The sequence below is a fragment of the Lutjanus erythropterus genome, chromosome 21 (assembly GCF_056507025.1).
Source record: "Lutjanus erythropterus isolate fLutEry1 chromosome 21, fLutEry1.hap2, whole genome shotgun sequence".
Taxonomy (NCBI): Eukaryota; Metazoa; Chordata; class Actinopteri; order Lutjaniformes; family Lutjanidae; genus Lutjanus; species Lutjanus erythropterus.
In genome coordinates, this window is record NC_139337.1 from 8,539,803 (window position 1) to 8,552,813 (window position 13,011).

The window sequence follows — 13,011 nt, forward strand, 5'->3', positions numbered from 1 at the left end:
TTTGCTGTCAGAAATAATTGCAAATTCTGTTGTGTTGGCGCTTTATATTTGACAATGAAAGTTCCATTACGTTTAATTTAGAAATGCAAATGACTGTTTATGTTTGTTATGATAGGCAAGTGACAGGAGTCTTGAATCTGAATGTGTTTCGAGCTCCTTTCTGCAAATCGTAAATAGAAAGCCTCTGAGCTAAATAAGAACCAGTGCATATTATATCTCAAAGGCAGCAAGACAAATATTACAGGCATACAGCCGGGCTGGCATACACAAGATATGCAAAGCAGCTGGAGGTGCAAAACAAAAATGCAGTGTTGAACATGCGGCGCATATTTCAAATCAAATCACAACACTCACGACAGCTAATCCCGTCCCTACAAATAAAACTCCATCCTGCGCTATCAATACTGAAGGCTCAGACCCCAAACTACATATAAGCTTGTTTTTATAATTAACATGCAGCACTAAGCTTTTTGTGCTGAAACAAACCTGTGAAGGTGAGAATTCACTATTTCTAAGAAACTGCTGAAACAAGAGAGCAGGAGGGAGGAGATTAGACGGGTTCTTTTTCTTGTTGGTTTTGTGAAACCAATGAGTTTCAGACAAGACTTAATAAAAATTTTTTTAATGTATTCCTTTTTGAATCCAATATGATATTATACCAATTTGTAAGATTAAAAAAAACTACAGAAATGTGGAGCAGCTTCCAGATGGTCAGAAGAAATTTGGCTAAATCTGGAAAAAACTAAGCAACCAAAGGAAAGAAAAATGATTTTAAAAGTCGCATCTGAGTAAAGCATCTGTTTATAATCAGACTGCCTCATGCAGGAGGTACTTTACATAACTCCTTTTTTTCTTCATTTCTCTGTGAGAGCTACTAAGCAGATTGCTATTAATATTCCCTCAGGCAATGAAGGAGAACAAAGAGACAAATCACTCATGGGGTTGTCTTATGTTAAGGCTTTTATACTGTATCCCCGCACAAAGCTTATTGATATTCCCACTGAGAATCAATAGCATCGTGTCTATCACTGACCAGCATCTTTGAGTCTTGCGATCTGAATACACAGGCTCTGTGAATGCCAGTCAAGCACTGTCTTGCTTTCTTTTTTCAAGTATCTCATCCACTTCTGCTTGGGAAGTGGGATAGTTTACACTAGATAGTTGCTGTGACACAACAAGGCTATCCTGAGGAAACACGTGGAGGTAACCTTCACTTTAGACATATGGATCGCTGGCCTTCACTAAGCCCAGGATGCATTGGCACATGGATTTAGCTGGCTATCATAAGGGCCAGATAACCTTGTCATATCTATTCTGACTGTCAGGGGAAGGTGGTGGTGGTGGAGGGGGGGTTACAGGAAGGAGATTCCACCTCTGTAAATCCTCTTAAAAAACATACACACACTCACACAGAGAGGCTTTGGCTGGGTCACACGGCAACACATGCACCCAACTCCACCTGAGCCTGGCAGCGAAAGGTCACAAGCCCCCAAGTGACAGCTGTCAATCACAGGGGGTGGGTATTATCCGATCCATTAATAACACCCGGAAAGGTTTTGGGAGACCATGGGGATGGCAATCTCCTGAATTGTCACCACTGGATATGACCTGCAGGAATTCTGGAGCCCTAATAACACGTCCACCTCAGCAGAGGATCAAGTTTTAAACTGTGCTGGGGGTTAACTGGTGAAAGATGGTCGGTAAACAAGTTCCTGCTCTTGCTTTTTAGCAGCATCATTGTACACAGAGCAATGCAACAGTATGGCAGGCTGTAAACTTTACAAAGCCAGGTGATGTGCTTTCAGACGCTGCAGTGCGTCAGCTTAGCTGCGCGCTCCATGGTGCACTGGGATGAACACATTGAACAGTACTTATCATCAGCAAGCTACAGATATGTCGGTGATCATGATGTATGTATGCATGGGTTTACTAAGACTACTCAAACTGCTATCACCATCGTTACAATATAACCAGAAACACAAAAAGGGGGACTACAAAAAAATAAGCAGCAATGGAAATTTAGGAGTGAATTGAAGCAGGGGTTTAAGTGGCTCGAGTATGACACAGCTAAGTAATGTAACGTCCATACAGATGTAGTGTGTGCTGCAAATTTCCTCAAGGCTGTGTTAAGTTGCCTCAAACTGCCTTATCTGTATTGATATTTGAGGCACCAAAAATGAACTTTGGCAACCAAATTTAGCGGCTTGGTGGCCCGTGCTTAAAAATATTATCTTCTGTCCATGATAAAAAAAATATGTTATGTTAAAATGCATAATACTGTTGATGTGGCAAATATATTATAGTCATCTCAATATTGCTTTATTAATTCTACAATTCACTACACTGGCAAATACTCTACAAAAAAAGAAACTTCACTTATTTAGTGGTCGTGCCAATGTTGGACTGATTTAGATTTTATGTCCTGTTAGTTGAGACTTGTTGAGGATGCAACATTGTCTGACAGGTTTTGTTAAGAGAAAAGTAAAGCTGTACTTCTGTTTATGAAACTAGCTAAGTCAAAATAGAAGAAATACACAAATAAAAACAGTAACTTTACACTGACCTTTGTGCAACAGGCTATCAACACAGTTGTATGAACCTAAAGCTCAGCATGGCATTGTCATCATATCAAATATTCATGTTGACATGGAGGTTATGAGCAGTACGGCCCCCCCAGTGACAAACAAACTCAACTCACATGCAGCGTGACTCTCTGAAAGAGGTGTGTGAGGGGCCGGGGAGGATTACCTGTGATCCAAGGATAATGAAAAAAAAAAAATACTGGCTGATATTAAATTCTAACACATGAAGAATTACTGATAGGCTCCTGTTGTTTTGCCCTGCCTGGTGATTCTGTACGAGGCAATGCCTCATGGGACGCGGCAGCCATAAAACACTGTGTGAAATTCATTGTTTTTCTGTACAAGTGTCACCCATGACATGAAATAAAAGTGAACAAACACAGTCCCACCACTGTTTATACATTATAGATGAGGTGTAAACGAACAAGACTGTTGCAAAGCATGAGCACAAGGCACAAAGCTAGTTAGTGTTGTTTGAATGAACCAGAAAGGTAGAGAGTTACAAAGCAAGCTGTTGAGCCTTCAGTAGTGTGCGTGTGTATGTTGAGTCAACAGCCTTGCAATGCCTGGGTATGGGATATTTGTTTTAGTGCCCCCTACCTGTCTGGAGCTGCAGGACGTCCATTGCGTGGCTTGTTGACCTGAGCGTACAGAGCTTCCAGGGGTGGGCCGTTGTCCGGAAGGCTCAGGGGAAGGTGAGGGCTCTGGGGACTCTGTGGGAGGTGGTAGTGGTGGCTGTAAGGATCGATGCTGCTGCTATCCACCGACGAGTCCAATGATCCGATGCCGGCGTAGGTGTGTTCCTCATCTGAGCTGAAGGTGCGACTGACGACGTCTTGGATCTCAGCATATTCCCTCTCCTTTGCCTGCCTCTCCCGAAGCTCCCGCGTCTTAGCCTGTATTCTGTGATAAACATAATGAAGATAAAGTGCTTTTTAATTGTGAATCATCTGGCAAACTAACAATTCTGCTCAGAAATGACAAAATTCAATATAATTTCCTCACTTGGGGAAAAAAAAACACCCTTAAAAATTGTTGGGTGACAGAAATACATGTGATGAGTAAATGATTCTTTCTATATTTTCCAGAGACTGAGTTTGTTTGCATGCATTCAGTTTGTTTCAGCTCGGATGATGGAAACACATCCAATTTTTATAATCCAGTCTTTATAAGACTGGAAAAGTCTTCATAAAATGTGTCTGGGAACCAGAGCCGGCTGGCCCATCAGGCAATATAGGCAAATGCTAAGGGCACCATGGCCTCTTGGGGGCGCTACAAAATCAGGAAAAAATTCACCTTCAATATAATTATATTAAAACTAGTTATTACTATTAACTCTTAAAATGGAAACGCTAACATAGATTCAAATGTAAAGCAACACCCAATTAATATTACTACAAATGATAATACCAAATAAGCCCCCCCCCCCCCCCGGCTGATCGGTTTATTGATGAGACCCCAGAGAACTTTGTAAACATGTCAAAACGACCTGAACTGTCCGGAGCACAGGGAAGAAAAAAAAGAAGAGGAGGAAAAATGTGCTGCGTCAGTTATTTAGCACAGTGTACTGTTAAGTTTTTAACTTGCTTTTGAGCGATTAGCCTCAACGTGGTATGCTAATCAGTAAATAACCAGTTTTATATTTCTGTAGCTGGGCGGCATGGAGGGGTCTTAAAGACAATGGTAAAAACAATGCTATTCGATTTCTTTTGTAAGCGCATGTTAAATCACAGATGGAAGGAGGCGCCATATAAAATCTCGCCTAGGGCGCCACATTGGGTAGGGCCGGTGTTGCTGGGAACTGAAACACTCAAACAAAATGCAAAATGACAAACATGTTTATTTGTGAAGACTAAGTGAGTCTTGAGTGAGAGACAAAGATGCACTTGGTATGATGGTATTTGAGGTCATGAGTGGCAGCTGTGTAGAAAGGAACAGTGAGGAGGCAACACAGCCTAAAAATCCAGACTGTAATATACCGTCAAGGATTCACAAAGGCCTACAAGCAGCATTCCAACTTTGAAGTTTTAAGATATTGATCAGTCCGGCCTTGAGGAAGACCTCCTCAAACTATTAAAGAGTCTTTCTTTTCCTAAAGCAGGCAAGGAGGGTAGAAAAAAAGCCTTCCCTTTCAGTAAGAGAGGCCATGCAGTACTATTCAAATATGTGGCTTTTCATGAGCCATTAGACGACTGAGACGAGTGTACTGATCCTATTCCTCAAGTCTCTTTACAAGAGGAGGTGGGGAGAAGACAGTTGGACCCTGTCTTCCTACTTCCCACCCTTTCCTCTCCTCTCCATGCCGTTCCTCTCCCCAGGATCACTTCCACACAACAGAGTCTTTCACAGGGCCTTTCCTGTCTCGGAGAGCAGTTCTCTGTGAATGCCCATCTGTCCGCAGCTAACAAGACTCAGTCATGGTGCTGCATGGGAGCTGGAGGAGAGCTGGTGTTTGTGGGAGCGGGGCACTGGACAGTGGGGAGCAGAGTGGAGAAGGGCTGAGGACATGGCGAAGGGGGGGGAGTTGACCTCCCACTGCGGTGACCCTGGCAGCAGCCACCAGACTGCTCACTGGTTCCAGATGTTGTATCCCCGCTGTAGGATAACACGCACATCCACAAGCACGCAAACCTCCCACTGGTGCTAGACTTCCCCATTACCTCAGGTCATAACTGACCTCTGACCCCCCCACTGCTGCTCCTCAGAGATGATTGACAGGTTGGGAACAGAGCAAGAATCCCCCCAAGCCTAACTCCCTCTCTCGTGTCTGTGTATTTTAATAACAGTAATCACATTTCAAACAATCACCATTTTTCAGTGCCGGATTAACCCAATTCCCACATCCTACCCATAGACTGCCTTGTTTATTTTTAGCCATCCAAAATCCCATTTTCTCAGCATTATCTGCGGAATGAGATTTTGATGGAGGCCTGATGCAATGTTGCATGATATGCAGTCATTTATAAAGCCTCTAAGCTGGTTTGCTGTATCTTTGCGTTGTCGCGGACCAGGTACAGTATGGAAATCAAGTCACAGCACAGTTGTGTGCATTAGGTACAGTCTCACTTTACTTTGTGCTGTCAGGAAATAGAGAACAAGACTCAGGCGGAGAAAAACACTAATTCCCAGAAGCCCTTTCACCTGCCATCTGGCTAAAGTGATGTCAGATGTCTGCCAGGAAGGACCAGACAATGATGTTACCACAGGTTCACGGAAGTCCACTGGGATCTCAAGACCCTCTGGCGTTTTATGGACTAATCAGATTCATAAAAACGGCAATATTGACATTTGGGACGGGATAATGGCCTTGGCTAGACTGGCGACATGATGGTAAAAGAGAAAGACTTCTCCTCCAGGCCTCAGGAGTCTGACATGGATAAAGCTAATAGGTGCATTTCAATAAAAGGGTATTAACAAGCAAAAAATACCAAAGATGTGAGTCATGCTGTTCTCATTAGCTCTCATAATTATCTGGTCCATCTTGTGTCGTAACTTGGTTGCTTTTATACACTTGTGGACCTTTAAAATGAGCTTTTGTTTCAGTTCTTAACAGCACTTCACATTTTTCAGGGGAGAGGTCATGGTTCTTTTTGTCAAACAAAAGATCTGTCGGTCCATGTGTTTGTGGAGAAAACATATCCACAATCCAAACCTGTCAGTCAGTCAGTGAGAGGCTGATTCCAACTTGTTCTGGCTGTCAGAGAGAAAAGCTGGACTATCAGACGGTGTTAAGTTTCCACCCTTGGCCAGTTGGCAGCAGATCTCTCTGTGGCAAACTGTGAGATTTGAACGCTAGATTCCCAAGTGCATATTTTCTGCTTGATGTCTTCGACTGATGTGTCAACAATAAAACTACCAATAATTTAGCAACCCTGTCACCAAAAAACACATACTTATTTGCATTAAAAACAGTCTTTAGCAGAAAGTGCCATTTTTAGCCATGCTAGTGGCAGACGGTGCCTGTCTGTTTATCAGTGTGTTGGACCACAGCTTCTAGACTGAAACATTTGATTAATTAACATGACCACCATGTCCACATTCAAGGTCCGCAGAGGTTGAGTCCTACTGACTTTGGTGGTCCTATGACTTTTCATCTAGCACCACCAGCAGGTGTGTGTTAGAATTTATCCTGTGAAATAATCTTTTTTCCATGTTGTGCCAGTGAAGTTGACATTTGTGGTTTTAAGTGAAATGTCTTCACAGCTTTTGGGTGGCTGCAGATGTTCATCATTACATTTTTTTCATCTAGAGCCATCATCAAGTCAAAATTTTTATTTTTAAGATAGTTTAAGATGATTGCTGAGATTCATTTCCAGGTCATCAAACTCAAAGATAGGTGATTGTTGACGGAATGAGATTCAGCAATCAACTATCTTGTCTCCCCTCATGGGTTGGATTTTCTAAAGCCTAAAAACAGAGCCAAGAGGAGGACCAGAAGTCTAGCTTTGTCTCACACCACTTGAACTGTATTATTCTAAAAGGTTAGTATGGAACTTTTGCCCAGTGATGCCAAAAATGAACTGCATACCCAAGCTTTAACCTCAGCTGTACTAAACAGAAAATCTTAGCATGCTAAACATTGAACTAAGATGGAGACCAAGGTTAAAATTATACCAACTAAATGCAACCACTGTGACATTAGTGTCTGTCGACATACAACCTCACAGAGCTGCTGGTGTGGCTGTAGACACTAGCTGTACACAGCGAAACATTCCTCCAGCATGGTGCTACAGTGACACAACACAAGAGAGTGCACACAACCAACTAAGACAACACAGACCTATAAACACACACAGGACTACACAAAGTGCACATGTGAAACCATGTAAAAATGTATTTTTTAACAAGCAAGGAGACATTTATAATGAGCATATCTGCAAAATTTTCAATAACAACATATTTCACTTGTTTAACCCACGATATCTACAATACAATGATTGCAGTAGACTGCTGAAGTCAGCTCTGACTTAAAGTACAAGATATACTGTGTTGATTAAGGCCCTGTTCCATTTTGAGCTTTTCAGTGAGCCAGCATGCACAACAGCAGCAGTCTGACACTGCTTGACTTGAATGGAACAGGACCTTAATTAGTGTCATTGCTAACACCTTATGTTTACCCTACTTTCATATCAATACGGCTGCTATAAAAAAAACAGCTATATTCAACCCAACCTTCTCTATGTAGTGGTTCAGAAAAGTGTGAAGAAAATCAGTGGTTTATAACTACATTTTGGAGGAAACATAGCTGCAATTTGGAAGCCATTTTTCTGCTCAGTAATATGCTCATTAGCTCAGAATCTTACTGTATATCCACACCTGCAAACAGTGTTAATCTTGGGGAACCTGCAACTGCTGCTCCGCTTCCAACTCCCCTCCCTCCCCCCACTTTCTCCTGCGAGACCACCCCCGCGCTGTACCATATATACTCCATTAGCCAATTAATGGCCCAGCATGTTAACACTGAGGAAAGTGCTGCCCACACTAAACACATTATTACTGTACAGCCCCAATTACCAGCCCTTCTCCTCTCTTCTCCTCTTACCAGATAGTATGTTTGAGAGGAGACGACACTGTAGCTTTTAATGCAACAAGCCCGAGGAGATTTTATTTCAAAAAGGGGACAATCGAGCTGTAGAGCTTCATCGCAGCGCCGCTTTGGATTTTAATTTTCATTTTAATTACACTGATGACAGAAAAGAAGATAATTCCAGCATTACGTCAGTAATTGCTTGGTTTCTTTTGTGTCTCTGTGTGTTGTCTGTGTTTTACTCTGTATTCTTAGAAGTACAATTGACCTCGCATGTACCTTTAAATAAAATACAATGCTTACTTAAATGTTCTTCATAACAGTGTAGTGGAAAGGCATTTCCTCCTGACTAGCAGTCAGTCTAGACAGTCTAATGCTGAGGGCTTTAAGGGCAGTTCAAGTTCAACCCCTAATCCACAACCATGTCTTCAAGAAAATTATGTCAGCCAGATGACATTATTCGTCATTTAAACATCTCTCCCTTTCAACTTTTTCTCCTCTTTTTCTGTTGTTTTTCTTTCCCTTAATTGTCTTTAAATTAAAGGGATAGTATAAAGGTTTTCTATTTACCCATAGTCAGTGTATTATCTAGAGTAGATGCCAGTCAGCATACTCCCAGTTTGGAGAGGCAGAGAGGAGTGCCAGCACAGAAGTTAAGCAATTAACTTATTTGTTGCTAAAGCTTCACTTCAGAGTTAGAATGTGAAAGAAGATAACTCTCACATCAAGTAATTACTTTAACATGTGATATTGGTAGAATGAGAGCCCTGGTGTGAACTGGTAGCAACACGTCAGATCACCTCAAGTCCTTCCTCTCCACACTGAATAAATCTCGCTGTTTATCCAACAGGGCTGTGTTTTTTAGACCAACAAAGCCAGCAGACTCCTTCTCCATATGTTTGTCAATGTGTAATCTACCCAAGGGAGGCTGGGGTAGGGGGGGAGCGGAGGGAGGTGTGGTTCTGTCTGTACTCTCAGACACTCATTTTGAAGTCAACACACTTAGAAGCTTGAAAGCCTGCCTCTTCAATATGCATTGTTACCGTGGTGGATGAAACAGAATGTATTTGCTCTCTTACTTTCTCATCCAGCTGCCTTGAATAGATTTTTCTTTTCAATAACTCCTCACCAAAACATGTTCTATTGTTCTGAAGTGCAGATGGAGGGCAGAATGTATCTGAATCTAATCAAAGTGCAGTAAATGACTCCGCGTGCAGCTGTCTCAAAACTCCGATAGCCCATCTTTTGTGTTGACACTTGGCCCATAACAGCATAATGCAATCACAGAGATAATTGTCAAAGTTTCGTGGTGTTAATTCACAGTGTAACAATCGCATTAACTTGCTGTAGGTATCAATATAATTACAAATGTAATCACTACTCCCAATCAGCCAGTCGGAGCTGCCTTTGAACTCACTATGCAAATGAGACTCAAATAGGATACCGAAATAATGAGATGGTTTGACAAAGTGGAATGATAACGTTGTGTCCACAATCAGTGTGACGAGAAAAGAGAAAAGGATCTGCCTTATAGCAAATTACTTTATTCTTTTTTTTTTCCTATCCGTGTCACAGAGTGTTTGAATCCTGAACATGGTGTAAGAAGAGGGGTTTCCATGAGGATCTGGAGTAGCCAGATGGCCCGCAAGGGAGAAAAGTGTTGGGTGTAAAAAAAAAGCCAAAATTTGTGGGCCTCTGGCACGTTCTAATACCACTGTCCCATCAAATACAATGATCTTAATTATTGCATATTTTAATGAGTTTGCCGATGGGCAGTAAGCAGGTATGATTTAAGAATTAACATTCACTTTGTTACACAGAAAGCAGGAGAAAATGACTTACAACAGGATAATCACAAATGTAAACCATGAATAAAATGTATAATGTGGAAAAATACATACATTTCATCTGGTATATTAGGAAGCTCCATTACATTTTATTTTATTTTTAAAACATGATGAACATTACGTAATTGACTTCCATCACATGAAATACGTAACGTACTAACCCAACCCCATTTTAACTCTTAACCACAATCCTTTCTGAAACCTACCCCTGTAGTTTTGGTGCCTGATCTCTAACTAAACTGTGACAATTTTCCGATGTTTAAGTCATTTAATGCTATATGACTTATATAATGTGGGTAAGATCCAGTAAGCCGCTGCAGGTACTCTGCAGTGGTCAAGTATGTCCGTTTGGAGCAACTGGCCGTTACTTTTTAAAACTAATGCTGAATTAATTTTTCATTGTCAAAAAATACAAAAGTGTTCTAGGACATTTTAAACCGTAAAATTACAGTGTGAGGCTGAGGCTACATTTTCTTCATGTAACATAGGCATGTTATTGGGTTTAATGATGCAGACACAGGAACGTTTCTCATTGTTTTGAAGGTGAGGCTAGTGGTCGTAAAATGCACATGCATAGCCAATTGCAACATGTTAATCAAACCAATTTTAATAGAATGAACGGTCAGTTGTTTGGCTGGCAGCTGACACATATGGAAAGCTCTGCCTATTATAAGAGTAGAACCTCTTTTATGATAAATTGAAGACGCCTAATCCAGTGAATTGTGCTGACTGACCCACTCTAGAAACATGGGTCAGGTTTTGTTTGTCTTGAGTCAGCAGGAAGTCAAACAACAAACGAGAGGAAGCAGGCCACTGTCGAGGGGAAAAAAAAGAGCAGTGATGTGCTCTGCTGTGGTCTGGGGAGCGGGAACAAGCAGAGTAGCAGTGGAGTGCTGGCCGCTGATTAGAAGCCAACCAGAGCCAAGGAGATAAGAGAGAATGGACATCATAATCAGCCTCCACAGAGAAAGACAGAGAGAATGGTGTTCGGTCCAGGCGGAAAATGAAGAAGGAACTTTGTCAGGTTGTCTTTGTGTGCTGCCCACTTTGGCCGGGAAAATATAGTTTTGGGGCGGGCATGTACAGAGATAAGTCAGAAACTGATAGAAGCCCCACCAACACCACCCGCCCTGTGTTTCTGTCTCTTCTCCCCCATGGCCTTGCATGAATGAGGGCCACAGCCGCAGAAACGGCTGCTTTCCAGCCCACCTATGGTCCAATCAGAGGGCTTGTTGTATCCACAGTCCTCTCAACGTAAGCCAGTCAGATAGGGGCGTCTTGGGCGATGTCCACAGGCAAAAAGAAACAGGAGTAATGGCTGCCGCTGCTGGGCTGAACAAAGATTTAGATCAGCCTAACCACAGGTTGCAGTGTTGCCTTGATGAGGCATGAAACAGTGAATCACAGGTGCTGCATGAAAATCTGCCAGAATTTAGCAAAACAAATGCTGCTGATAACCACTCTTCATCAAGTGTGATGCTCTGCACTGTGCTCCAGTGATGAAGTCAAAGTTTTATGTACTCTCTTCTCCATCATCTTCAGTCCATAAGAGGCTGACAACATCAGTGCAGGAGGACATTTTTACTCAAAATAAACGAGTTGTGTCTGCGAGCACCACGGGCCAAATCATAAATTGCACGAATCACATCAAGGTCAGAGTTTTAAATATAGAAACGTAGCAGCCTTATTGCAGAGTAGAAAGGGCAGGTTTTATGAATTAATCTGTCTCACCTCTTCGCTGACTCCTATTTTGAATCACTAAAAGCCCCCTGTCAAAACCGTCTGCTTGAATTAATGATCGCTAATGTCAGCCGGGCCGGGGAGTTTTGGCTGCGGCCCATCGCAGGTCGTGCTGACACACAGCGCCGGCTGACGAACACCAGGCTTCGGAAGCCCATAACGGTTCAATCCATAATTTTATAAAATGCACTCTTAAATGGTTCTGTCTCCATGGCAGTGATGCGATCAATCAGAGCATGTGCCTTAAGCAGAGAAGTCTGACACTCAAATGTAGTACATATACAATACAGTAAAAAAATACATGAAGTAATGGATTTCTGAGCTGTCGTCCTGCTGAACCCTAACGCTTTGAATATCGACTTATCTTCATGGCAGGTTGGTTTATTATTACCCACCACAATTTCCCCCAGGATTCCCTTTCCATTAAGCGAGGGACAATCCCAGCCCGGTTGAGTGATGGGATTTGGGAACAGGTACAAAAGGAAAGAATTAGGTTGCCCTCCTGCATGGGAGAGCTGAGACCGGAGCTCACACATGCAGAACGGACACAAACAAGACAGGGAATGGGAATGTGCTGCAAGACAAAGTGGCAGACAAAGAAACTGGGTGATGGCGGTGAAAGAAAAGAAGTGGGCTTTAAATACTGTGTATGTGTTTGTGGGGAGGGGGAAGAGTTGTGAGGGCATGTACTCTACATATCTCGTGCCCGCTGCGGTTCTGCTGCTTAGCGTGACGGCCCTTTGGGAGCTTCTCAAAGGGGGACAGATCTGGATGGAGAGCCAGGCCCGCTGGTCTCCAGGGAGCGCCGAAGGAAATGTGTTGGGCCCTCAGCCAGAGGGGTTCGCACCCTCGGCGGAGAGGACCTTTGCTGCAAGTCATAGCTGAATACCAAAAAGAAACGTGCTACAGCTTTTTAAGCGAGGCCTCCAGATGTTCCATTCAGCAAGGAAGAGGGCCTTTGTGAGTGTTTCTTGTTTGTGTTTGTGGTACTGTGCATTCTCGACAGCCATCCATCCTTCTCTCCCTTCGCCGTAAGAGGGAGCGGTATCAAGCCCTATTGTTTCTATTCAATTAGCTGTCATTACCAACGGCAGTTTGATTACTGAGTTCATTTGGCTGCTGGAGAACAATGGAGGCAGCAAGCTGTCTTTTCATTCACCCTGCCACCAATATTGTCTTCCCCGCTGGAGAGAATTAAATGGGGCTTGTCTGTGAGGGACAAAACCGATGCCTGGCCTTATTCTTCTGGACGTCCCGGTGTCCACGAACACCCGAGGACACGGAGCCAAAGGGGGGCAAATGAAAAGGAACGGCG

General features: G+C 42.8%; 1 protein-coding gene across 2 annotated transcripts in view; it reads right to left on the bottom strand.

Annotated features, from left to right (window-relative positions):
* The window catches only part of LOC146307270 (partitioning defective 3 homolog), a 474,057-nt gene that overhangs the window by 104,748 nt on the left and 356,298 nt on the right, over positions 1-13,011 (bottom strand). For both annotated transcript variants that reach the window (XM_084746851.1, XM_084746850.1), the window contains one exon: positions 3,183-3,485. In XM_084746851.1, the coding sequence (XP_084602977.1) occupies positions 3,183-3,485 (303 nt within the window). The remainder of the gene's footprint in view (positions 1-3,182; positions 3,486-13,011) is intronic.